General features: G+C 36.1%; 1 protein-coding gene across 1 annotated transcript; it reads left to right on the top strand.

Annotated features, from left to right (window-relative positions):
- The first annotated feature begins 21,096 nt into the window (after positions 1-21,096).
- LOC112053954 (serine protease snake) lies at positions 21,097-23,909 on the top strand. Its single transcript, XM_024093588.2, has 4 exons — positions 21,097-21,320; positions 22,058-22,117; positions 22,405-22,463; positions 23,574-23,909. The coding sequence occupies exons 1-4, from the start codon at positions 21,173-21,175 to the stop codon at positions 23,796-23,798; spliced, it is 492 nt and encodes a 163-aa protein (XP_023949356.2). The 5' UTR covers positions 21,097-21,172; the 3' UTR covers positions 23,799-23,909.
- The last annotated feature ends 3,103 nt before the right edge of the window (positions 23,910-27,012 follow it).

Raw genomic sequence — 27,012 nt, 5'->3', positions numbered from 1 at the left:
CATCTTAGATTGCATCATCACTTACCATCAGGTGAGATTGTCAAGGCTAACTTGTAAAGAATAAAAAAAAGGTTCAATGAATAACAACTGTAACTGTATGTTCAATTTGTAATGATTGTATAAAAGCTTAAAATCTAACGCTTCATTCCAACTTAGCATAAATTAATTAGACATAACAAAATTAAGTTAGGCAGCGCGCGTGGATGTCCCAAAGTTTCGGCATAAACATTCTCACTGAAGTAAAACAACACCACTCCATTAAAGATTAATCAAGCAACGAACTACTTTCCTGGAGTGAAGATTAGGGGAATTGTTATTTTATCATTACCGCGTTGCGGACGGTCCCACTTGTGTTTCGGAAGCGGCGAGTGTCCCGGGAGGCGTTCGCAATAAGCCGACAGCGTACACGAGTTTTATATCCTTTGGTATTAATATTGGCAACACTTTGACCGAAAATTGCCTTTTTTACTCAACGAAAGCGAACTCTACTCAGCGGCGCAGTGTACAATAAGCCGACAGCGTACACGAGTTTTATATTCTTTGGTATTAATATTGGCAACACTTTGACCGAAAATTGCCTTTTTTACTCAACGAAAGCGAACTCTATTCAGTGACACAGTGTACAATAAGCCGACAGCGTACACGAGTTTTATATCCTTTGGTATTAATATTGGCAACACTTTGACCGAAAATTGTCTTTTTTACTCAACGAAAACGAACTCTATTCAGTGACGCAGTGTACAATAAGCCGACAGCGTACACGAGTTTTATATCCTTTGGTATTAATATTGGCAACACTTTGACCGAAAATTGCCTTTTTTACTCAACGAAAGCGAACTCTATTCAGTGACACAGTGTACAATAAGCCGACAGAGTACACGAGTTTTATATCCTTTGGTATTAATATTGGCAACACTTTGACCGAAAATTGTCTTTTTTACTCAACGAAAACGAACTCTATTCAGTGACGCAGTGTACAATAAACCGACAGCGTACACGAGTTTTATATCCTTTGGTATTAATATTGGCAACACTTAGACCGAAAATTGTCTTTTTTGCTCAACGAAAACGAACTCTGTTCAGTGGCGCAATGTACCCATACGTCATCTATTTACGTATTTTGCCATAAGGTTTGTTACAGCCAAATCCATAAAACTATATATAAACCAACTAAAAATACTAGATCTTGTCTTGATTAGTGTCCAATATACTTTATTTATTATAAATCATCAAACCATGGAGATATTGAAAACTGGCAAAACATGTGTCATCACTACAACCTTGCACAATTTTAGACATAAAAAAAATATGAAAAAAAAAATAATCTCATTTACGAGATAGAGAGACTCGCATAATTTTTTATTGGTAATAGTTGGTTATGCCACTGTCATTTAATGAGGGTCATTGTAGCAGCTTCGCCTCATTACACAATAAACAGCACGAGTGCTAAATAGCTAATTACGTGCAGTGGCATACAATAGTTTTTCTACGAACATGATAAAAGTCTTTTATAAGGAAACCTGAATTTTTGGAGGTACCCAATGCCATGGAGCTATTTTAAAAAAATAATTGTAGCATGGCTTACCCGTGTGTTAATGACCATTACCAAACGACTTGTAGGAATGAATAGCTTTGTCATATGGGTTGGATGTGAGGTTTTATATTGAGTAGATTATAAAATAAATAAAAATAAAAATAAAAATCGTTTATTTCACTTTCTAAATTTACATAAATTAGTGCGAGTTTGGAACCTTCTTTTAGGAGTAGTAAAACTACTTCTGTATTAGAAGGCTCCGCTCTTCCATAGCTAGTACAGAAATATCAAAATCTAAATGAACATTACAAAATTAAAGTGAAAATTAAAGTGTGTGTGTGTGTGTGTGTGTGGGTGTGTATGTGTAGATTATGAAATGGAAGTAGAAAAATATTTTTAATAATTTTAAAGCTAAACAACATTGATACAACAGAATTTCTCGTACAATTTAAGTTGTAAGAGAAAAATGTATCACACGAAATGAGCCGACGCGAACACCTGAGGCCGTTAGCAACTTCCAAGTCTTCGGGATATATTTCAGCGGAATTTCATAAATACCATTTATTTTTTGTCTACCGCAATTTATCTGTGCAAACGATTGATGTTAAACGACAGACACATCCAAATGGAACCCTTTTTTAGATAGTATATACTAATATTATAATGAGGAACAGTTTGTGGTAAAGATAAAGATAAAGATAAATATACTTTATTTGCACACCACAAAGACAAAAACAAGTGAAATAAAAAACAAATTAAGAAGAGATCAGCATACAAAAGGCGGCCTTATCGCTAAGTAGCGATTTCTTCCAGGCAACCTTCGGTTTAGGAAAACTTAAGTAGTAGTGTTGTAGAGGGGGTAATCTTTCAATCTAGTGAACCGATTTTGAACATTGTTTTACCACTAGAAAGCCATGTTATTTGTGAGTGTCACATTTTATCAGAATCCTACGGAAACAGGAACTACGCGGGTGAAACCGCAGGTCATCGTATAGAAGTAAATAAAATAATTGTTGTACTATTCGTCCGCGTCGAAACCCTTGACAAAAAAGAACCCTAAAAGATAGACTACTGAGAATGTCGTGAACATTGAGGGCACAAGTAGTGCATATGTTTTCTGTGACATTACATAACTTTTGCGTTACTTCATCAGTTTACGCAGCGCACGCAAAGGAAGCTTTCGAAAGGAATCATTTCTCCCGCTTTTGTCGAATTTTTCGTTGATATATAGTCGTAGCGTGATGGTGCTCCTAGCCTTACTCGTTTAGTGGACTATCCAACATAAAATAGTTATTTAAGTCGCTGTCATATAATGAGGGTCATCGTAGCTCGAGTGCTACAATGGATAATTACGTGCAGTGGATTACAATACTTTTTTTACTCCCCTTTCGTAATCTACTGAATATCAAACCTCAAAACATATTTTTACATATCAAAGGTATTAGGCAGCGTTTTTGATGAAATCTCCCAGGAGTCTTGTGTTCTTCCGACAATTCCAAATATTATCGTTATATTTCAACCAATTCACACTAAACTTTGTCAAATTATATATATATACATAAATCACTTCATCTATTGGTGAAAACATGAAAATCCGTTCAGTAGTTGTTTATTTTATGGCGAACAGACAGACAGACGCTGCGGATAACTTTGTTTTATGTTTGTATTTTTGTTCTTATCAACCCTTATTCGGCTCACTTCTGAGCTCGAGTCTCCTCTCAGAATGAGAGGGGTTAGGCCAATAGTCCATCACGCTGGCCCAATGCGGATTGGAAGACACACACGCAGAGAATAAAGAAAATTGTCTGGTATTCAGTTTTCCTCACGATGTTTTCCTTCTCACTGAAAAGTTGGAAGTGCATGCCCCGAACCGGATTCGAACCCACACCATCCGGAATCGGGTGCAGAGTTAATATCCACTGGGCTGTTTTATGTTATGTGTGGTAAACTCCTAAATATGTAAAAAATAAAATTAAGTATTAAGAAAAATAAATTACAGATGTAAAGGGCAAAATAAGTCTTTAATATTAGGTATAACGTAAATTAATAAGTTATTCAATGTCATGAAGCAAACTTACAGTGTACACAGAGTCGATTTACAAGATTACAGTCTCACGACCTTTGAATGAAGACGTGTAATTTAATTTTGAAGTCTTAGATCTGACTATATTTAAATTGCATATTACTCTATTTGAGTTAATTTATTCAAAAAATTTGCTTTTTTTTTTCAAGAATATTGTGAGCTACGGTGATAACAAAAAATAATACTGTAATAAAATAACAACTTTAAAAATCACAAACGCGCCTGTCCAACACCTGCCTGTAAATCTTACTATTACAAACAAATAAATTATCATCATCATTAACCCATATTCGGTTCACTGTTGAGCACGAGTCTCCTCTCAGAATGATAGGGGTTAAACTAATAGTTCACCATGCTGGCCCAATGCGGATCGACTTCACAAACCTAGAGAGTTAGAGATAAAATTCTTAGACATGAAGGTCTCTTCATAATGTTTTTCCGGAAATAGAACATATGTAGGTATTGTGAACTAACTTAATTTCAAAAGTACGTCTTCTTCTTTCCTGGACCTGGGCCACTAAAGGTTGGACATTGCAGGTCTTTTTGGTGCTGGTCCTAACTGGAGTCACTCCAGTCAACCGAGCTCACTCCAGAAGCCTAGCAGGCCGCCCAAGTCACCGATCGCCTCATGGAGTGTTGCTAGCGAGCCAATGTGTGTTGCGCGTTGTTCAGATATACCTCTGCATCTAAGCAAAACACGTATCGGTGTTTCTTCTTACTCCATGCATGCTCTGTACACTCTGTTCATTTAGTGAACGGTGTCCTATCATTAGTTCGTAATTGTTTTAAGTTTGTGTTAAAGTAGTTTTATCGTTAAATGTGGGTTGAGGCTCGGTAAGGCCTATTTGGTGTAGTCATTTGTGTTAGCCCATTTGCTGTGACTCAGCAGTGTCTCCTTGGGAAGCCATGTTTTGTATTCACAGTGTATTGGTGCCACTGGAAGTGGTCCAATAACCTTCAGTGATGTGGCCTTGTGTGCAAGTAAAAAATTACTATCTATACCTATAATAAAACTGGTCAGCCTTGCGTGCAAGTAAAAAATTACTATCTATACTTATAATAAAACTGGTCGAATTCTGCACATTTCTTCGCAATTTGAGATTTTACTTATACCATTTTTAACGACAAACGTTACCGTGGCATAGAGTACTACTACTGTCCGTGAATTTTTGTTATTCGGGCATCACGCTGAAACTAATAAATGAATTCAAATAAAACTTGGCACGGTTTAAGACCATAATTCGGAGAAGGTTATAGGATACTTTTTATTTCGAAAATAAAATAAAAATGGGGGAGTTACAGTTTTAAAAATTTGTTCATAAATCATAAAAATAAAATACGAAATACAATGGGATTCAAAAATTTTTAAAATTCAAACCCTAAAGTGGTGAATAAGGTTTACATTGATTTCCACGCGGACGAAGTTGCGGGCGTCCGCTAGTTAATATAAATATGAAGTCAGAACGCCATGATATCAGAAGTAGGATTACAAACAAAGCAGCTACGTCTCGAGTTAAACTTCTAGACCGTCCTCTCTTACTGAGTGGAATTAATTTAAATGAAATCATCACAGTTTATTCCACTAAGATGGCGAACCGGGCGTTCAACCGACAAGAAAGCGCCTCAAGACTCATTTACAATTCCAATTAAGGCAATTCTCATTTACTGCGGTCTTAAAAGAGTAACAAATCAGCTTTAACTGTATCTCCAGACCATATATCGACCAACCAAATAAGTTCATTAAAATTATTGCAGTGACTAGATTTGCGAATGCTTGAGAAAGTTTAACGATAAACCCACTTCCACTTGAGTAGATCGCATCTAATGAAATTAAGCGAACAAACCGTCTCAAAGTGGTTTTCTTGTATGATTATCTTTGCGATTCATAAGTAAAGTTATCATTTTTACGGAAAATGGTCGCTTATAAGCGAATATATTTGTCGAATTCAGTTATACGGCTTTTTTGTATTAAATAATTTAAAAAAGCCTCTGAAGTCCTATAAAAATACGTTGTTTTTACATTTAAATTTATAAATGCTGCTATTTGCCATAAATTTGAATTTATTGTTCAGAAGCGGGGAAAATAAATTAAAACTTTTATATTTTTCACGCGTAGACGATCTTTTCCGTTTTGAATTTCAAAACACTTTAAGGTCGCAACCCATTCGCCAACCAGCAGACGAATTTACTTTGACGTGTGTTTGTGGATCGAATGTCCATCCCCGGCCCTGAAAATCTTGAAAATTCTACATAATAATTAATGAAATCATTACTTTATCTTTAACTAAGATTACAATTACAAACAGGCTGATTAAGAACTTTGATCAGTTAGCGATAAATTAATATAATCACTAACAATAGATAGGAGTAGATGGTAATTTTCGTGTATATATCCACTACGGCTACTCAAACATAGAGAAGTTGCAGCTGCTAAGACGAGCCGGCAAGAAACTCAACAACTCTTTTAAAAAAACAAACATTGGTATTATAATTTACAATAGTTAAAATCATTAGGCAGTGGATATGGCCTCTGCCTCCGATTCCGGAGGATGTGAATCTGGTCCGGTCGGAATTCCAACATTTCAGTTGTGTGCATTATAGGAAATTAAATATCACGTGTCTCAAACGGTGAAGGAAAAATATCGTGAGGAAACTTGCATACTGGGGAATTTTCTTAATTCTCAGCGTGTGTAAAGTCTGCCAATCCGTGCCAGCGTGGTGGACTAATTGGCCTAACCCCTCTCATCCTGAGAAGAGACTCGATCTCAGCAGTGGGCCAAATATGGGTTGATAATGATGATTATGATGAAAATTATTAGGTAAAATTTCATATTAATTCATTATAATTTTAAATTCTATAAGCGGTACAATTTCTTTTATTTTTACTTACTGTGTGCACATTATCCAATTGCCTCCAAGTATCTTTAATCGATACTAAATATTGATGCTAATTGCTAACCCACTAATATAGACAGCAGATAGGTAGGTTATTCCAAACGGCCGATAATGAAAAAGCCCTTACACTGTAAATCCGCCTCTCTCCTGGCAGGGGTTTAATTGAAACCGACAAACTGATGTGCCTCGTATCAATTCGCCGAGTCATTTCGACACGGGTCAACTAGATGTCAAACGTCGTACCTACACGCCAGTAATTACCAGCAGTCGCCGACAGCAATAGAGTGACATCTAGTGCCGTGGGCTGCGGCCGATATGCATGACGCTACAGCCATTTATGCCTTATCAATTTCCACTTTAACCCCCTCGAAGTAATTGGATGACATGCCACGCACTCCTGTTCAATGGGGTGAGTGTGTTTGCTTTTTTATTAATCTGTGTCCTGTATACACGACTTATCATTGTCGTAGATAAAATGTATTTATTTGAGTAATTTTACTTTCAGTATTTTTTAGACGAGGTTAATATATTCAGTAGTTTTTTGACAATAGTTTTTCTATGCGAATTATATTCAAGAGGTTAATCTACAGTGAATAGTTGTTTGCTTGTAATAATATTTTTTAAAGCAGTAAAGGACATTTTTAAGACCAGGAAAGGAAAATAAATCAAAATATTATTTGTTTTCCTTTCCTTTATTCTTATTCACTGATATGATCAAATCCTTTGAAATTTGGTTGTTTCTGAAGTGACTTCATATTAAAAATAAAATACATATATTTTAAATACAAAAATTATTAAAATATCATAATTTTGAATTAAATTACGAACTATTTCGAAACGAAACAGATCCATTCACTTCGACCATAACATTAGTGCTTACGCCTATAACTTACCAAATCCTCCATTATTATTTTACTGCTATTTTAGTATTTTTGTATGAAATAATTTTTTATACCAGAACAAAATTTGCGGGGTTAGTAGCTTTAAAAAAACGAACCCTCAATTATAATAATTTCATCGTGAACTCATTGAAATTTAACGTAATGGGTCCAAAATAATTTAAGCTCGCCGGACCCTGAGGGATTAGTTGGCGCGGTGAACCGCACACCCTTTAAATCTGGTGCAGAGCAGACACCAGCCTAATAATCCCGGATTGTTGCCCTTCCGCCAATACGCGCCCTGAATCACGTAAATGAGAAAACTTTTTAATTGGAATTTCAAATAGGCGCTCCGTTTATCTACACGAGAGCAGTTCGCGGATCGACAACGTCCCGCCCATCTGTTTTAATTATTATCAAAACAATATATATAACACATAAAACAAGCTACGTTGTTATATCGGCATCCTACTAATTTACGTACGGTACGTTGTATTAACCTTCTATTAACTTGAAAATAATTCTATAAGAGTATTAAATTATAACCCAAAATTAAAACACCGAGAAACACTTCATAAATGTGTTATTTAATTGGTATCAGTATTTAATAAAAATTACTATCGAATCATTTATTCAAAAATGGTGTATGAAAATTGGGTAATAACGATTGAAAATCATAAATATTTTTTCTTAGTATTCAATGTAACTATATCTGATTACCAGTTATCGTTTTATTACGCCAGCGGCTATAGATTTCTAAGAACTCTTTTTTTTTTTTCTTCCTGATTGTGTAAGTGCCGTAGGCTCCTTATGGGACCTCAGCGGCGTCACCGGGGGGTTTGGGCGAGCGCAGAAGCATCGCCTGATGGGGCCCGAAGGCAGAAGAAAGTAGTGGGCGGAACGACTCTCTAAGGGCGTCTCCTCTGAGACTCGGGCCTCGACTTAGAGGGCCGTTCGGGAAGGGTGTTTTGGCCTGAGTGTATCAGTCCGGGCGCCCCCGAGATCGTGAGTTAAAAAGCCCACGTCTGGGTGACGTCAGATATCGGGGATCTAAGAACTCGTGTCTAACAACTGTTATGTTTCAATTTATTAAAGGTTTAACTCGATCCAACTGCGATATTATTTTTCCAGAAAACACCGCTATATAGCTCGCAGACCTAAAGTCTTATTTTAAGTAAATAAATCAGTGACTTTTACATTTAGCAACATATTAAATAGCCTAGGATCCATTTTTACAATTTATTTCTACCAAGTTAATTTTCCGTGAGTGAAATTTAATCACATCTCTCACAGTCTCATCAACATCTTGATGAGACTTTTATATTTACGAAAATTCTTGATTCTGGTAGCTAAATGGGTTACCAGGTATTAAAAATTTCTGAGCGACATAATGCACCATGCAATTTATAAGATATTGGCTGTTAATTAAGTTGTGTAACTATTAATTAAGCAACAGTAAAAAAACATCTCCTTAGTAACAACTTCTGGTAAATTCCCTCCTCCCAACGTTAGTTTTAGTTCGCTAACTTTCCATAAATAAAGTCATCAGAGCCATATAAAAAGCAATTAATAGCTTAATAATATCAGAACGATATATTATGATGATAATATACTTCTATACTAATATTATAAAGCTGAAGAGTTTGTTTGTTTGTTTGTTGTTTGATTGAACGCGCTAATCTCAGAAACTACTGGTGTGATTTGAAAAATTCTTTCAGTGTTAGATAGCCCATTTATCGAGGAAGGCTATAGGCTATATATTATATTATATTATCCCCGTATTCTTACGGAAACGGGAACCACACGAGTGAAACCGCGCGGCGTCAGCTAGTATAGTAATAAATATGTTTTCTTTCTTTTTTTAGAAATTAATATTTAGACTACTGTATCACTGAAGTTTCCGTGACTTTCATATCTAAAATAAACAAAGCTAGTTAATAGCCCAGCAAGCTGTAATAAGGTACTGTAAAATTTGTATGGCTAAGGCCGTAATGAAATTGCCAATCCTCTTTCACAATGGACCGTAAAATAGTTTTCCGTTTTTGTCCGACGAAGCGCGGCAAAAGTCGTTAATTCACCGGACACGTCGCGTCGTGGTTTGTCATCAGGGTGAGGTGGTTGCTGTGAACAACCGTAGACAGAGAAGAAAATAGACAGATAAAAAGCTTACGTCGCATAACCTACAAAAAATCAACTTACGCGTGGTCTCTAAAAATACGAGACAAGGCGAAAACGCTTTAACTCAAAACAGCACAATGATTTTTTTTTAATCCTCCGCATCTGTCTGTTCGCAATAACCTTGAAAACTGACCAGATTTTCGATTTTCTTTAGTAGATATTGACGACAATTGTTAATCAGTTTTTATCTAAAACTTTGCCTATTCCCTATGAGATATAACAACTCCAAGGTCCAATTTACCTCTATACTAAATTTCATCTGTGAAAAGATAACAGACAGACACAGAATTACTTTGTAAGGGCGTATTTCAGTAGACAACGTTTTAAATTCGAAATATACATGTAAATTCCATGTAAGTATAAACTGGAACGTTATTTGTGGTAGGTGGGTATGTGTTTTATATTCCCTTTCAAAAATAAATAAAAGGAAAATAAAAGCTATCGTCACACTCTGGTATAAATCGATGGTTTCAACGGAAACATTTCAGAGTATCGCTGCAAATTCGGAGGATGGGCATTCACATCACGTGTGGGTAACAATGGGAACTACGCCAAAGACGTCGAGTTTGTTTAGATATCAATACTGCTTCTTCTCAAAATGCTAAAAGTAATAAAGCACAAAAACAAACCATAATTATAACAATAATCTATATATATACTAGCGGACCCGGCCAAGCTTCGCTTTGACTTATGTGCACTTCTTCCCTATCACTACTCTATATTACTCTACCCCTACCCTACTCCTACCCCTGCTTAAAACTCAAACGTTTATATGGGAAATAGAAAAGGGTTGATTTTATGGTTTTCCCAGCTATTATTCTAATTTTTCTCACCTTTTAAACCTTCCCTATACCTCCACGAACATAAATCCGTTCAGCCGTTCTCGAGTTTTAGCGAGACTAACGAACAGCAATTCATATTTATATATATAGATAAGCAAGTCGGGTTTGTTACAACACTTATAACTCGAGATCTGCTACACCGATTTTCATGATTTTTGATTCGTTGGATTTGTCTCCACCAAGAATAGCAGAATACATCTTAAAAACAATGAAAACTCGATGAATAAATAATTATGAAAGATGAATAATTTTCCATAAAATGTTACTTTGTACCTGCCAACCATTTGTTGTCCACACTATCAAATACTGTATGTAATGATTGACATTTATACGTGCGTTCAGAAATAATGAGAAATGATTAACATTTATGCGTGCGTTCATAAATTTATTTTGTGTAAATTAAAGTTTCTATTTCCGAAAACAATTTCTAAGATTTATTCTAAAGATTCAGAAGTAGGGTAGGGATATGGTAGGGGTAGGGTAGGGATAGGGTAGGGGTAGGAGTAGGATGGTGTAGGGTAGGGATAGGGAAGAAGTGCACATAAGTGAAAGCGAAGCTTGACCATGTCCACTAGTAGACTAATATAGTAGGTTTTGGTTTTATTATTATATACTTCGAGGAATATTTTCAAGATCACTTGACTTGTTGTATGAATTAGATTTATCATACAAACTTTTTTCAAAAGATTTTTTATTCGATGATGAAAGTATTTGTTTTTTCTTTATTCTTTACAAGTTAGCGCTTGACTACAATCTCACCTTAAGGTAAGTGATGATGCAATGATGGAAGCGATAACTTGTTAGGAGGAGGATGAAAATTCACCCCCTCCACACCCTTTTCGGGTTCTACACGACTTCATACCAGAACGCTAAATACAAACCAGAGTCAAAAATCATCTGGTGAACAGGAAAAAAAACGCTCCTTATTCAAACTACGTTTAATATTTGACGGACCGTTTCTGTAAACGCCGTTTAAACGGAAGTCGGTGAACTCGGGTATAAGTGTATAACGAGCTTTAATCTGCGAGTATTTCAGTAAATACTAATGTCAAATAATATTATTATCCAACCACTACCTCCGACAGTTTCGCAAAAACGCACCCCCGAAAATCACTATCGCCTGGCACGGTCAGATATTGTGGAAAATACGTCGTTGAGATCACAACAAACCCCGCGGCGCTCCGGCATCGCTCCAGCTCCTGCACGTGACTCGAATGCTCACGATCCAAACGTTCGGGGATACTTCAGAAATGTTTCCGTTACTAGACACGATCTATTCCTACTCAAATGCGATCGACACACGTAAATAGCTGTACTATCACCTTTATTATATCCTTTCGATGTGCTTAAGAATTCAGGCAAAGGTGCCCTTTATCGTTTCGATTTCGATCTGGTTCATGACCTTTATCGTAATGCGTTCCTTTCCTAAAGCGTTTTACGTTTGAAGTATGTTAAAGTAACTGCGTTGCCTTTGATAAATAAGGTTTCGGGCATGGCTGAAGTATACGTACGAGTATGTAACAGTATATAAATAATAAAAAATAAATCACGTGTTGTTTTAACCGTAGGTATATCTTACTTACTGATATAAAAAAAGATATATATAAAAACTTACTGGGTCGAAATACCGACATTAAAAATCTCGTCTTTTTATCGTGGTATGTACCCGTTTAAATAACATTCATAATGAACAACCACGAAATAAGTTTAAAATCATTAGTATATCTACAATATACATAAATATATGACGTATGTAAACATAAAATTGTGCACGTGTCCGCTTAGTGGAGTAGCTAAATTAGTATCACTTCTTGCGGTGCTTTTGTAGGCACGTAACGTATGTATTAGTTTAAAATATCGTTGGGTATAGTACGTCTTCCTAGCTGACAAAGTAGAGTATTACTACATTCGCTTTTAAAGCGGCGGCAAAAGAAATAAAACAATTGAGAAGTTAGTTTACAAACGGTGACGAGTTCGGATATAGGGATACAAAAGAGTTATTATACAAACACCCCGTAACTAGTTTACCCCTCAGTGCTACGTGCTCGGGGTATAAATGAGGTCTGTCCGATCTGATAAAAAACGTAAAATGGTTTTACCGTCCATTTTGATGGAAGATTGACAAAATTTAGTTTCGCACTTACTTAAGTATTATATTGTTAAACCAGAGTTATGATAAATCCGTCTAGATTTGTTTTAAATTTAATTTGAATAGATTAAAAGAAAATATTGCGAATATACATGTATCGTCGTCGTCGTCATCAACCTATATTCGGCTCACTGCTGAGCTCGAGTCTCCTCTCAGAATGAGAGGGGTAAGGCCAATAGTCCAATACGCTGGCCCAATGCGGATTGACAGACTTCACACACGCAGAGAATTAAGATAATTCTCTGGTATGCAGGTTTCCTTACGATGTTTCCTCACCGATTGAGACACGTGGTATTTCTTAAAATGCACACAACTGTAAAGTTGGAGGTGCATACCCCGGACCGGATTCGAACCCATACCCTCCGGAATTGGAGGCAGAGGTCCTATCCACTGGGCTACCTCGGCTCTCTATATATACCTGTATATATGGTAAAATCCGCTATCCGGTATCCATAACACTTTACTTTGGAATTAGTGGGTATTGTGTAAGTATAATTTTATATATTCATTTAGATTATACCTACTCGTATATTTTCATACAAAATACATAACAAAATGTATACGTCACGGAGGCACAGACGAGACGGAGTCTTGGTGTCACGTTTCAACGTTCTGACCCCGTTCCGAATGCAGCGAAGAGTTCTTGTATCGGATTCAAACTACAGTTAACCGTTTTCAGCTGACGGTTTTGGTTTTAAGTTTTGATTATTTTGTCATTTACATTTAGACCTTTTTATTTACATACCATCTATTGACAAACGATAATCGGTTTTCTTCAATATTGATACTCGAACTAAATAATAATTTTAGGTTAGAAGTAAATAATGAATTTTCATTTTTGACGTGACAACGTCTTTTAATTCGATGGAGCCGGCTGCACACTCGAAAAAAGATGACGTCATGCGTCGTTCGAGTTTAGGGTTGCCAACTTATTTACAAGAAATAAAGTATATTTTGGTCTATGAAGATTTACTGACGAAAATTTTCTTTTGAAAAGTGTAACCATTCCTTTTTTTTTCTGTCTGAGTAGGTGCCGATAGCTCCCTGCGGAACCACTCATCAGTATTTTTTCAAATGATGTTGTCACGTTCAACTATCGTCAGTAAACCGACTTTACAGACCACCAGTTTTTTCTTTCAAATACTAAGAAAATATTATATACCTATCTAGTAAAGTCTAGAAATTAGGCTATAACATTTGAGTGTTGTATAAATTTTGTAATATATTAATAACCCAGGAGTAAGTTGGTGAGCCGTAACAATATATTGTTTACAAATTAGCTAGACGTTGAAGGCAGCGGGAAGCCACAAGGCGAACCACGCTTTTAATCAACAACTTATATGTAAACTATACGCTTTTCTCTTCTTTACGTGTCGAGTAAAACAGACAGGCTATCTATATCCAAGCCTTTTATAGATTCAGCGTTATTCGCCATCTTAATCATCATCATCATATCAGCCGATGGACGTCCACTGCAGGATTTAGGCATCCCGTATATACTTCCAAACACTTCGCTCTGGAGCCGCCAGCATTAAGCGGCTCCCTACAATCTGCTTGTTGTCCTCGATTCATCTAGGGGATCGAACAACACTACGCTTGCCAGTGCGGGGTCACCATTGCAGCACCTTACCCCAACGTCCATAAGCTCTTCGAGCAATGTGCCCTGCCCATTGCTACTTTTAGTTTGCAACTCGCTGAGCTATGTCGGTGACTTTGGTTTTCCTGCTAGTATTTAAATAATATTAAAGTAAAGTGATGCATGACCCGTAGTTCCCTTTCATGCCTTTAATTTCAGACATCACAATATATTTTTTACTAATCAGTGATAGAACTAAGAGATAGAGATAAAGCTTCTTGATATCAAAATGTTTATGTCACTAGACACTCACCATTTTATTTAATTTATTATTAATCTAAAACAAGTATCTAATAGACATTTCATAGGACACTCACCCAAAAAACGACAATTTCGTGATGTACAAAATGTATAAGGACTCGCGATTCTCTCGATTTATTTGCTCGCAATGGACCACGAAACTGTCGAGCGATAGAGACTTCTATTTCTGCAATTTACAGAGTGACAGCAAATACCGCTACACTTTTAGGGGCTATTTTGTGTCCTCCTCTTTAGTTCAATACAATAAAGTTGTTTTTTATATTTGTAGCTCAGTGCAATGTGGCTTTGTCCGTGGTGACTCTCTTATCATTAAAAACCCATATTCGGCTCACTGTTGAGCACGAGTCTCCACTCAGAATGAGAAGGGTTAGATCTTAGTCCACCACGCTGTCCCTATGCAGATTGGCAGACTTCACACACGTAGAGAATCAAGAAATTTCTTAGGTATACAGGTTTCTTCACGATGTTTTTCCTTCAACGTTCGAAACATGTGATATTTAATTTCTTAAAATGCACATAACTGAAAAGTTTAAGGCGCATGCCCCGGATCAGATTCGAACCTATACCCTTTGATTCGAGGATATATCCACCGAGCTATCACGTATATAATGACTCTCTTAACTTAGCTTACAGTGAACGAAATGTCATATTGGAGACAACTCTTGAAACGTATTTTTTTTCTGTAGTATAATTGTTGATTGTATATTTTATTGATGATGATCTATGACTCCTACGAAGGCTTATTCATTATCTTTGACGTATTTTAGTGAACATATACAAATTACCAACTAGTTACATGTTAGTAATGGGGATGATGACTAGGTTTGAATATATTGATTTTTATGATACATTCGGGTAAATAAGGTCAATGTTAACTAATTTATACATAAAAAGCAAAGATTGTCTGGATATTTGCAAAATAAATATATTATAAAATTATAAAACCTATTACTTTTTTTTATCGTAATTAGATGAAAATTCATACAGTTTTAGCTACCTTACATAAATGTGACATTTTTCAATAAATTAGAAGAGTTTGTTTGTTTGATTGATCGTGCTAATCTCAGGAACTACTGGTCCGATTTGAAAAATTATTTCTGTGTTAGATAGCTCATTTATCGAAAAAGGCTATAGGCTATATTATCCCCGTATTCTTACGGGAACGGGAACCACGCGAGTAAAACCGCGCGGCGTCAACTAGTAATTGATAAGGCTGCCTTTGTATTTTACTTATTCCACAATGTTTCTTTACTTACCTAATAAAAAATATTATATTTATTTCATTAATAAATAAAATTATTAAAGATCTCAAAATGTAAATAAAAGAATGGCTTTAACTGTTAGATGCAGAGTTTTTAGTCTGTATCCCAAATTAACGCTAAATAATATACTTTTACAGCGAATTTTAGTCACGGACGGACATTTTGAAAATATAGTTGGCTACGTTGAAATTAAGCCTACTTTCTCCCAGTACTACGTAACTAAGTACTTTCTACTAAAGGGTTAAAACACGAGAAACCATCGAGAAACACCCCGCGGTTAAATACAACGTGACTCGATTAGGGATAGGGTACTTTGAGCGCCGATTTTATATTACACTAGCGGACGCCCGCGACTTTGGCGTGGAATTCAGTTTTCCACAAATCCCGTGGGAACCATGGATTTTTCCGGGATAAAAAGTAGCATATGTTTTAATCCAGAGTAAAATCTATTTCCATTCCAAGTTTTAGCCAAATCGCTTCAGTAGCCGCAGCGTAAAAGATAAACATACTTACACACTTACACACTTACACACAAACTTTCGCCATTATAATATTAGTGCGATGTGTGACTAGCGAACGTCCGCGACTTCTTCCGCGTGGAATTCAGTTTTTCACAAATCCCGCGGGAACCATGGATTTTTCCGGGATGAAAAGTAATATAGAGAATCGTTATTATTAAAAAACCGTAATTCAAGCCATATTTACATATTTGTTGATTAGCCTTACCCTGTAGGTACCTCATTGTCCGTAACTGAACAAGCTTGCCACGGACTAATGAGACAGTTAAATTAAGGATCGTGACATTATTTAGGATTCCGAGTAAATGATTGAATTTCGAAAGTTTTATGAGATCTGGTTGTAGAACTGATTTTGAAAATTATTTTACCAATAGAAAGCAACATTTTTTTGACGGCCTCCGTGGCGCAGTGATATGCGCGGTGGATTTACAAGACGGAGGTCCTGGGTACGATCCCCGGCTGGACTGATTGAGGTTTTCTTAATTGGTCCAGGTCTGGCTGGTGGGAGGCTTTGGCCGTGCAAAGACGTACCTCCAAGCGATTTAGCATTCTGATACGATGTCGTGTAAAAGCCGAAAGGGGTGTGGATTTTCATTCTCCTTCTAACAAGTTAGAGCGCTTCCATCTTAGATTTCATTATCACTTACTCGTACCATCAGGTCAAATTTTAGTCAAGGGCTAACTTGTGAAGAAAAAAAAAGACTTTTTCACACACAATTTTTTTTGTATGGATGTTTGTTACTCTTTAACTCCGCTAGTACTGAAGCGAATTGGCTGAAATTTGAAATGGAAACAGATTTTACTCTGGATTAACACCATGGTTTACGTGTTATTTGTGAAAAACTGAATTCCACGCGGACGAAGTCGCTGGCGTCTGCTAGTGGGTATTTAATTTCTTTTACTTGTGTAGGTATAGGTACTTGTTAACGATATTTTATATTAGATATGTTATGTGCCTACAAAATCACCGCAAAAAGTGATCCGAATAGCTACTCCGCTGAGCGCACACATGCACGATTTTGTGTTAACTTACATTATATATTTATGTATACATTGTTTTTAAATTGCTAAACATTGCTCGACATTGTAGACAATATTTAGGTATTATTTGTTTAAATAACTCTCGTTGTTTACAATGCAACTAAATGAAATTAAGTCAATTAGCCACTTTTGTTCGCCTCAGTTTTGACGCGTTAGTATTACTCGTATATCTAATGTCGAGCAGGATCTTCACAAATAGTCAACTGACGTGTCAAAAGTGCTTGTAAACTGAGCCTACTTCAAATAAATGTTTTTTTTTTTATTAGTATAGTATTAGTTTTCGATGACTGCTTTAAACAGCAGATAGCATCACTTTTTCATATAGTATTACGTCATAGGTAGTAGTTTATTTGTGTGAAATTTTCATATTTCAAAATGAAACATTGTAAATCTTTTGTCCTTCTATTACAAGACAATAAATCGTCGTTGACTTTGCTGAAGGATTTTCATGTTTACTATATTTTACTCAGCAGCCAGTTTCTTATATCAACAGTTAGTCGAAAGTTATTAAAGTGTAGCCATCGACACCAGCTGACGCAGGCGGGCGTGACTCAAAAGAAAGTGGCAACTGCTCTTTGTACTGTGCTGTTGGTAAAATTTAATAAAAGCATCGGTGCTACCGCTATGTTATATATTTGAGATATTCAATAATCTCCCTTTTATATTTTTTAATCGACACGACTTCGTGTTTTCATTCCCTTTTCTTTACTTTTAGATTTTTTTTTTATTCTTTACAAGTTAGCCCTTGACTACAATCTCACCTGATGGTAAGTGATGATGCAGTCTAAGACGGAAGCTAGCTAACTTGTTAGGAGGAGGATGAAAATCCACACCCCTTGCGGTTTCTACACGGCATCGTACCGGAACGCTAAATCGCTTGACGGTACGTCTTTGTCGGTAGGGTGGTAACTAGCCACGGCCGAAGCCTCCCACCAGCCAAAACTGGACAAATTAAGAAAATCTCAAACTGCCCAGCCGGGGATCGAACCCAGGACCTCTGTTTTGTAAATCCACCGCGCATACCACTGCACCACGGAGGCGTCGGCTGTCGTCGAGATATGACACTAACGCGTAGAAACTGAGGAACAAATGTGCCTAATTGTCTTAATTTCATTTAGTCGCATAGTAAACAATGAAAGTTATTTTAAACAAATAATACCTAAATATTCTCTACAATATCGAGTTGTGTACCTATTCAGGTAGTGTAAAAACTATATTTACATAAATATATAATGTAAGTAAACACAAAATTGTTCATGTGTGCGCTCAGTGGAGTAGCTAAACTCGGATCACTTTTTGCGGTGATTTTGTAGGCATGTAATATATCTAACAGTATAAAATCGTTGCCCTTTTCAATTTTAATACACCTTACATTAGTAAAGTAATTCCGGGTGTTGTGGCCTAGTTGGCCAATATACTCAGTTAGAATTTTTCAAATTCCAACCAACAACACTTCACCCATAATTGTGTTTTGAATAACTTATACTTTCTGCCGGGATAGCCCAGTGGATATGACCTCTGCCTTTCGGAGGGTATAAGTACGAATCTGGTTTGGGCATGTTTTATGAAGTTGTAATCTCTGTATCTACTGAAATGATTTTAAAAATTGTTTTACCAATAGAAAGCAACGTGACTTGTGACTATCCTAAGCTATATTTTATCCCCATTAATTTCACGGGAACGGTGACTACGCGGGTAAAACTGGGGACCTTGGTTAGTATAGAATACTCGATGGTACTATACATATCCGATCTTGCACCTTTGGAAATTTAGAATCCGTAATATTCGTAATATTTGTTACTAGCTGACGCCGCGTGGTTTCACCCGCTTGGTTATCGTTTCCGCAGGAATGTGGGGATAATATATAGCCTACAGCCTTTCTCGATAAATGGGCTATCTAACACTGAAAGAATTTTTCATATCGGACTAGTAGTTCCTGAGATTAACGCGTTCAATCTAACAAACAAACAAACTCTTCAGCTTTATAATATTAGTATAGATATAACATAATTATATAAATTTAATGTACTGTTTTTGTAGACAGATAGGTAATAGCAAACAGGAAAGAGAAATATGCACAAAATATTAATAATAATAGTGTAATTAGTAGTGAGTTTAATTTTCACCTACCATACCTTATCAGTATTACGTACGCAAGTATGTGTTATTCTGTTTTATTACTAAAATTAATATATATCCTCAAATGTATATTGATATAAATATAACTATGTAAAAACCATTAGTCTAGACTTGTTTTGATTGTGTTACGTGACTTTATACCCAAATTAAGTATTAATAATATTTAAATACTTTGTAAAATAAAGCTTGGATGATGTGGTACAATTTATATTTATTTTTTTCTATGCTTTCATCGTTTATGGGTGAGTAAACTAAATTAAAATTGTACGTTATATTTAATTTAAAATATTTGATTTTACGATATATAAACAATAAGGTTGTATTAGTGATTACATTAAACGTAGGTACTATAACCGTCTGATGATCAATTTAATGGATCAATCGACTTCTTCAAAAACGTGATAAATACTGACGCGATTAAAATTCGTCATAGCTTGTACATATATGTTTTCTATGGTGATTTATATTCGTCATCAATCGAAAGGGTTAACAATTAAAGCTTTAACAAAGGGAGTCTAAATTATTGAAATTATAAAAAAATATATATTACCTCGTTGTTAACAGATTTTATTTTAAATTATTAATATTATTTCTAATTATTTTATTGTTAAAACAAGCCAAGTGAAATCTTGAGCTTTAATGTATTGTAAGTTATATGCTCTGCGCAAATTATGTGCCTGTTAAAATGTAGGAAGTAAATTTTGTAACCTTCATAGGGTTACACATCCCCATCTAGCCCCCAAATAGTCGTAGTTTTTCTAATGGATACTAAGGTCAGCTTTAGCAAGTCCTAGCCCTTGACTACGATCTCAACCGATGGTAAGTGATGATACAATCTAAGATGGAAGCGGGCTAACTTGTCAGGAGGGGGATGAAAATCCACAACCCTTTCGGTTTCTACACGACATCTAACCGGAACGCTAAATCGCTTGGCGGTACGTCTTTGCCTCCCAAGTCTTCCACCAGCCAAACCTGGACCAATTAAGAATACCACAATCGGCCTAGGCGGGGATCGCAACCAGGACCTCTGTCTTGTAAATCCACTGCGCTTACGTCAAATAAATAATCAGTCATGTGAAGACTTCACTCATATTTATGGAAATCGAACACACCACTTTGGATACCTACAGAAAGTTAGGTACTTCCGATTGCAACGTCGTCGTCAGTTATCATTTTTAATTATTATCTATACCATCTATACTAATATTATAAAGCTAAAGAGTTTGTTTGTTTCTTTTCTTGCTTAACGCACTAATCTCAGGAACTACTGGTCCGATTTGAAATTTTTTTTCAGTTTTAGATAGGCCGTTTATCGAGGAAGGCTATAGGCTATATTACCCTCGTATTCCTACAAAAACGGGAACGACGCGGGTGTAACCGCGCGGCGTCAGCTAGTATTTTTATAAAGTTTTCATCAATACGTTAAACAAATCACAATAATATTATGATACATAATATCTATTGCATAAGATTAAGAAAAAAAAACATACATACAGCTGAACGTAGAACTTCACTCGTTTCGTATTTTAGGTTGTCGGTTTCGGTTATTGTAAAATTATTGTTTCAGGGAGTCAAATATGGCAATGCTAAGCCTCTTAACTTGCTTTATATCAACAGCTTCTAAGGTCCTAATGCTTTTTCTTTTAATTGTTATTGTTATTTTTATGTTGTTTTAGAATCCACACATATTGCCACTAAAATTATTAACCATAATTTGCACGTATATACTGGAGACGATCAGTTACTAGAAACTTCCATGGCAATTGAGGACCTAACTACATCACTGAGCGATGATCAAGCTGAAATTTCAGACATTTCCAAAACGACAGTTGCAATTGAACAGCAAAACATAAATTTTGAAATTCCAGATTTTTCGAAATATGTAAAAAGAGTCAGTGAGAAAAGTAAGTATACTAGTGTAGTGTGTACGTCTTTCAATATATAAAAATCTCGAGTCACGATGTTTTTGGACGCACTCCTCCGAAACGGACCGACTAGCGGGGATGATAACTAGGTTTGAATATATTGATTTTTATGAGACATTCGGGTAAAAAAGGGTAATATTAACTAATTTAATTAATATGTAAAAAACAAAGGTTGTCTGGACGTTTACAAAATAAATAAGATTATAAAATTTACATTTATAGCTTCCTTACATTAAACTTGACATTTTTCTATAAACATAGACGCAAATAACAAAAGATATTTGTTTGAACGTCTATACCAAATCTAGACGTCATTAATTCGTGCCATTTTGTATGGGGCCTTTTTCAGGGGTCCGTGGCAGCGCTTCAAATAAGACCCTGTAGCTCCGAAAGTAATGAACGCAAAATATCCTGTTACTTTTACAAAATTGCTTTACTATTAGCGTACTCCTAATTTATATACAATTTAAAAAACTGTCATTATCCCTGTAGGCTAACACAATTTATGTATTAATCATGTTTTAATTGAGATAAGTTTAAATTTTTTGATTATTAAAATGTAAATCTTGACTTTTTGATTGATTTTCTTGCCTTTTACACAAATAGATACAATAAACTTAATTTAAGCTTCATTGTACAGATTTTGCCTAATTTAGGAGTGATTATTATTATTGAGTAAAATATTTAATTCAAAAATCTCTGTCTTTCTATTATAGAATGCATGGAATACGTTTACGAAATGGTTAAGAGACAAGAAAACGGCCTTTCAATTCGAGGTATGTATATTTTAATATATATATTTTAAGGTATGTATTATAAACGACACGAGACGTGAAAACCTAGTGTATATGACCTCTGCTTTCGATTCGGAGAGTGTAGATTTGAATCCATTCCGGGGCATGCACCTACAACTTTATGGTTATGCGCATGTTAAGAAATTAAATTTCACATGTCTCAAACGGTGAAGAAAAAGCATGGTGAATGTTACTAGGTAAACGAAATCACTTGAAACTTACTGTTATTTTAAATTTAATTAAAAATAATCAAATAGTTTAACTTTCAGATTCAAACCTTACCATTATAAATGGAAAAATAGCAAAAGTAGCGGAGTACCCACACATGGTTTGTATTTATTTGCTTATTTTAAAATATATTAATGATTATGATACTAAAAAATGTAAATATCTATGTAAATTATTTGTAAACAACTTAAAAATATTTTTTTTTGGTTTGAAAGAGATTTTAGAGTTTAGTGGTCCCATATCATCATTATCATCATTATCAGCCGATTGACGACCACTGCTGGACATAGGCCTCTTGCATGGACTTCCAAACAAAACGGTCTCGAGCCGCTAGCATCCAGCGGCTCCCTGCAACCCGCTTGATGTCTTCGGTCCACCTACTGGGGGGGTTGATCAACACTGCCGCCATTCCAGCACCTTGGGTCCCCAACGTCCATTGGCTCTTCGAACTATGTGGCCTGCCCATTGCCACTTCAGCTTCGCGACTCGCTGAGCTATGTCGGCGACTTTGGTTCGTCTGCGGATCTCCTCATTTCTGATTCGATCACGCAAAAAAACCCCAAGCATAGCTCGCTCCATCACCCGCTGAATGACTTTGAGCCTTCTAATAAGGCCCATAGTTAGCGACCAAGTCTCGGATCCGTAGGTCATCACTGGCAACACGCGATAAATGGCGGTCCCATATATTTACATAAAAATATTGGTTCCATCAAAATAATTTTAAATCTTAAATTGTTTGATCAATTTTACATACACACGACTGTCGTACTTTGTCGTAGCAGTGTGTACTACGAATAGTACGAACTACGAATAGATAATCCTAATACAACTATTCGTAGTACACACCTATGGCTCTACTACTATTCGTAGTATAACTCTAGAACTCTACTACTATTTGTAGTACACCCCTATTGATCTAGTACTATTCATAGTACAACCCTAGAGCTCTACAACTATTCGTAGTACAACCCTAGAACTCTACTACTATTTGTAGTACACCCTTATTGATCTACTACTATTCATAGTACAACTCTAGAGCTCTACTACTATTCGTAGTACAACCCTAGAACTCCGCTACTATTCGTAGTACACACTGCAATGGATGTTTTGCCAGTATAACAGTGTCACGTAGATTAATTAATTTTTTTTGTCCCCTAATATACTCGTACGAGTCTTTATGGTAGGTAAGCTTAACAATAAAATATTTCAGGGCGCTCTAGGCTGGTGGACCAATGACATTCCCCGACGACTGTCGTTTTACTGTGGTGCAAGTTTGATTAGTGATCAATATCTCCTCACGGCAGCACACTGTACGAGCATTCCAAGAGATGATTTAGTGCAACATGAACCGAACCTCGTCAGACTTGGCTCTAGATATCTAGAAGTAAGTGATTTTAGCAGCGTATTTCTCAAACACCTTCCAATAAAATTATAATTTTTTTAGAGTTCTACTTTTTGTTTTATAATAAAACATAGACGAAAGATTGTTAATTTTTACACATATGTAAAAAAAATATTATTATAAAAACAATTAACCCGATTACTTAATGAACTGAAAAAAAAAACAAGTAGGTATCACAACATCTGTCTTGTTTTCTTGTCAGTATGCACTCGACGGCCTTCATAGTATGCGTCGACGCAGTGGTATTAGTAGTGGATTTATGATTATATTTTGAATATTTTGAAGTAGTTCTGGGTTCTGGGCCGCATCGAGGTTTTCTTAATCGGTCGTACAAAATCGGTCGTAAAGACGTACCGCCAAGCGATGGGGGTACCGAAAGGGGTGTGGATTCTCATCCTCCTCTTAACAAGTTAGCCCGCTTCCATCTTAGATTGTAGTCAACCAGAATAAAAATAAACTCCTAGAGTGAAAGGGTAACATACTTTTTTTTCAGAAATCACCCTACGAACTTCCCACAGACGTTGAGATTAATACAGTGATACGTAATCCAAATTACACATCCCCTTATAAAGACTTTGACATAGCTTTAGTACAATTAACCACTAAAGTGCAGTTTACTAAATTTGTTCAACCAGCTTGCCTCTCGACCTTTCATAGCTACGAGTATATTAAAAAAAGAATTACAGCTACCGGATGGGGAAGTGTCAATGGTAAGCAAAAATTAACATACATACAAAATCACTTTCACTTTTATTTATTACTAGCGGACGCCCGAGACTTCGTCCGCGTGGAATTTACTTTTTCACAAAAATCGGGATCTATGCATTTTTTCGGGATAAAATTAGTCTATGATGATGTCAAATCGGTTCAATAGTTGCAGCGTTAAATAGTTACAAACATTCAAACATCCATAAAAACTGTAAAATACAATGTTAAACATTTTTACAGGTATTTTTTTCTTAGTGTGGTCTTCCGCTAGTGCCTACATAATTGTGGCAAAAAATTATGAAATGTTCAGTGAAAATTGTGCACATGCCAACTATTTTCTTTAATTTACTGCCTAAACTTACTAATTCAGTCATTGTTATATTTATTAGGAGATAAAAGTAACATGGTGATGTCGAGAGAACTAAGGTACACGGAAATTCACATTTTCGACACAGACGACTGCGACTTCCTTCTAGATGAACATCAATATCGGTACTGGCACGGCATGCGCCCTTATGTGCTGTGCGCTGGTGATATAGATGGATCCTCCGATACTTGCAAGGTTATTTTCTTTTAAAACATAGGGTTGCGGTCATCATCATCATTATCCTCAGACCAATTATTGTATAGGACCTCGCTAGACGTTACTATTCTGTCAAAGTATATTATGATCAACGAACTAATGCGATTATAAAAACTGTCTCTATAGAATCGATGTTAAATAGTTGTAATCGTGTTCGTCGGTTAAAGAACTCCGTAAAAATACCTTTTTTTGTGTAAAAAACGGGCAAAAACTTCTAGTGTAGTATAAGATATATACCAAATTTAAGCTCATTTTCCTCAGAAAATGGCAGACAATTAAGTTCGTGACTATGAGTGCGATACAGGTCCTTCTATAATTGGTCTGAGTCATCATCATATCAGCCGATGGACATCCACTGCAGGACATAGGCCTTTTGTAGGGACTTCCAAACATCACGATACTGAGTCGCCTGCATGCAGCGAATCCCTGCGACTCGCTTGATGTCGTCAGTCCACCTGGTAGGAGGTCGACTTACTGCGCTTTGTAGTGCGATGTCGCCATTCCACCTATGGACCTTGGGACCTTGCGGTCATTTCAGGTTATTATAATCAATGTACCAATCAAATGATGAGAATCTACATGGTTTTTTTTTTCATTATATAGGCGAGCGCTTAGCTACAATCATGATTGACAATACATTGTATGCGATGATGCAGCCTATGGTGGAACGCGCTTGCCTAGAAGATGCCTATTCACTCTTGACTTGAATATACCCATGTTATAGGTGGTGGTGGTGGTGGCTCACTGCTGAGCTGAGTCTCCTCTTAGAAGATATACGCAGAGAATTAAGAAAACTCTCTGGTATGTAGGTTTCCTCACAATGTTTTCTTTCACCGTTTGAGACACGTGATATTAAATTTCTTAAAATGCACACAACTGAAAAGTTGGAGGTCCATGCCCCGGACCGGATTAGAACCCACGCCCTCCGGTATAGGAAGCAGAGGTCATATCCACTGGGTTATCACGCCTGTTATTTAGTATATTTGCTGGAAATTATTCGCTAGATTGCTAAATTCAAAGTTTTAGTAATAACAATTCCAAATGTATCTTCGAGTTGGGGCTAAAAACGTTCACGATGCGGGTCACGTAGTGCTTAGCCCCGGGTATTTCCCGGCGGATCTTTTTGTTTTGACGCTTTATACTTTAACAAAGTTGCTTAATTTATATACACTTTTGTTACAAGGACGTTTACCAAACAAGTAAAAGAATTAATTAAAGGTGAGGCAGGTGTTGGTTGAGTGACCCGGACCCGAGGCACAAGCTTAACACGTTCAATGCGGCAGGGATTTTTCTATTATTTCAGTTCCTGCGGTACCAGGTGTAAAAGACCCGGAGGTAAAACTACCATTATGGCGGTACCGGGCGTTTTACACCCAGTATCGCTATAGAAACTAAAATCCTGTTTTTTGCTTCAAATCCAATTATTTATGGATTTTTTGCTTTGAATACCATAAATGATGAATTGATTCACATAAATCTAAAGGCGTACGTAAACAGCCCGTTTAGTTTTGAATATATAGCAATAATAAAATACAGGGTTTTATGCACCTGGTGCCCCACTGAACACGGGAAGATTTGTGTATATTCTAGGGATGTAAAGTAATAATATCGATGGTTTTAATTAAATTTTAATGTAGGTAAAACCTTTCACATTTTAATGTTTCTCATTAAAACAGTCCAAACAAAAGATTATCTTACATGTTACACATTCAGTGATAACTTTTTTTACTTTTCGATCGGCTTCGCGACTTGTTAAAAAGGTTCGGAGCTTCTCATGTCATTTTCTTCACAATTCACAAAAGAATTCTTCTTCTTTGAACCCTTCACCACATGATGCTTGTAGCTTTTGGTACCGGTGGAACGATAACTTTATGAAAAATTTTGCATGGTGTTATGTGAGAAACGTGTAGTGTAGTGTAGTATGCGTGCCTGCTTGTGAATTTGTATAGGTATGTT

This window comes from Bicyclus anynana, chromosome 9, assembly GCF_947172395.1.
Source record: "Bicyclus anynana chromosome 9, ilBicAnyn1.1, whole genome shotgun sequence".
Classification (NCBI taxonomy): Eukaryota; Metazoa; Arthropoda; class Insecta; order Lepidoptera; family Nymphalidae; genus Bicyclus; species Bicyclus anynana.
The sequence above is the reverse complement of the archived record's forward strand: the minus strand, read 5'-3'. Positions and strand labels throughout refer to the sequence as shown.

Coding starts and splice junctions, on each gene's coding strand:
- LOC112053954 (XM_024093588.2), top strand. CDS start 21,173: ATGGCAATTGAGGACCTAACTACATCACTGAGCGATGATCAAGCTGAA. Junction 21,321..22,057: donor AAAAAGAGTCAGTGAGAAAA/GTAAGTATACTA, acceptor TTTCTATTATAG/AATGCATGGAATACGTTTAC. Junction 22,118..22,404: donor AAACGGCCTTTCAATTCGAG/GTATGTATATTT, acceptor TTTAACTTTCAG/ATTCAAACCTTACCATTATA.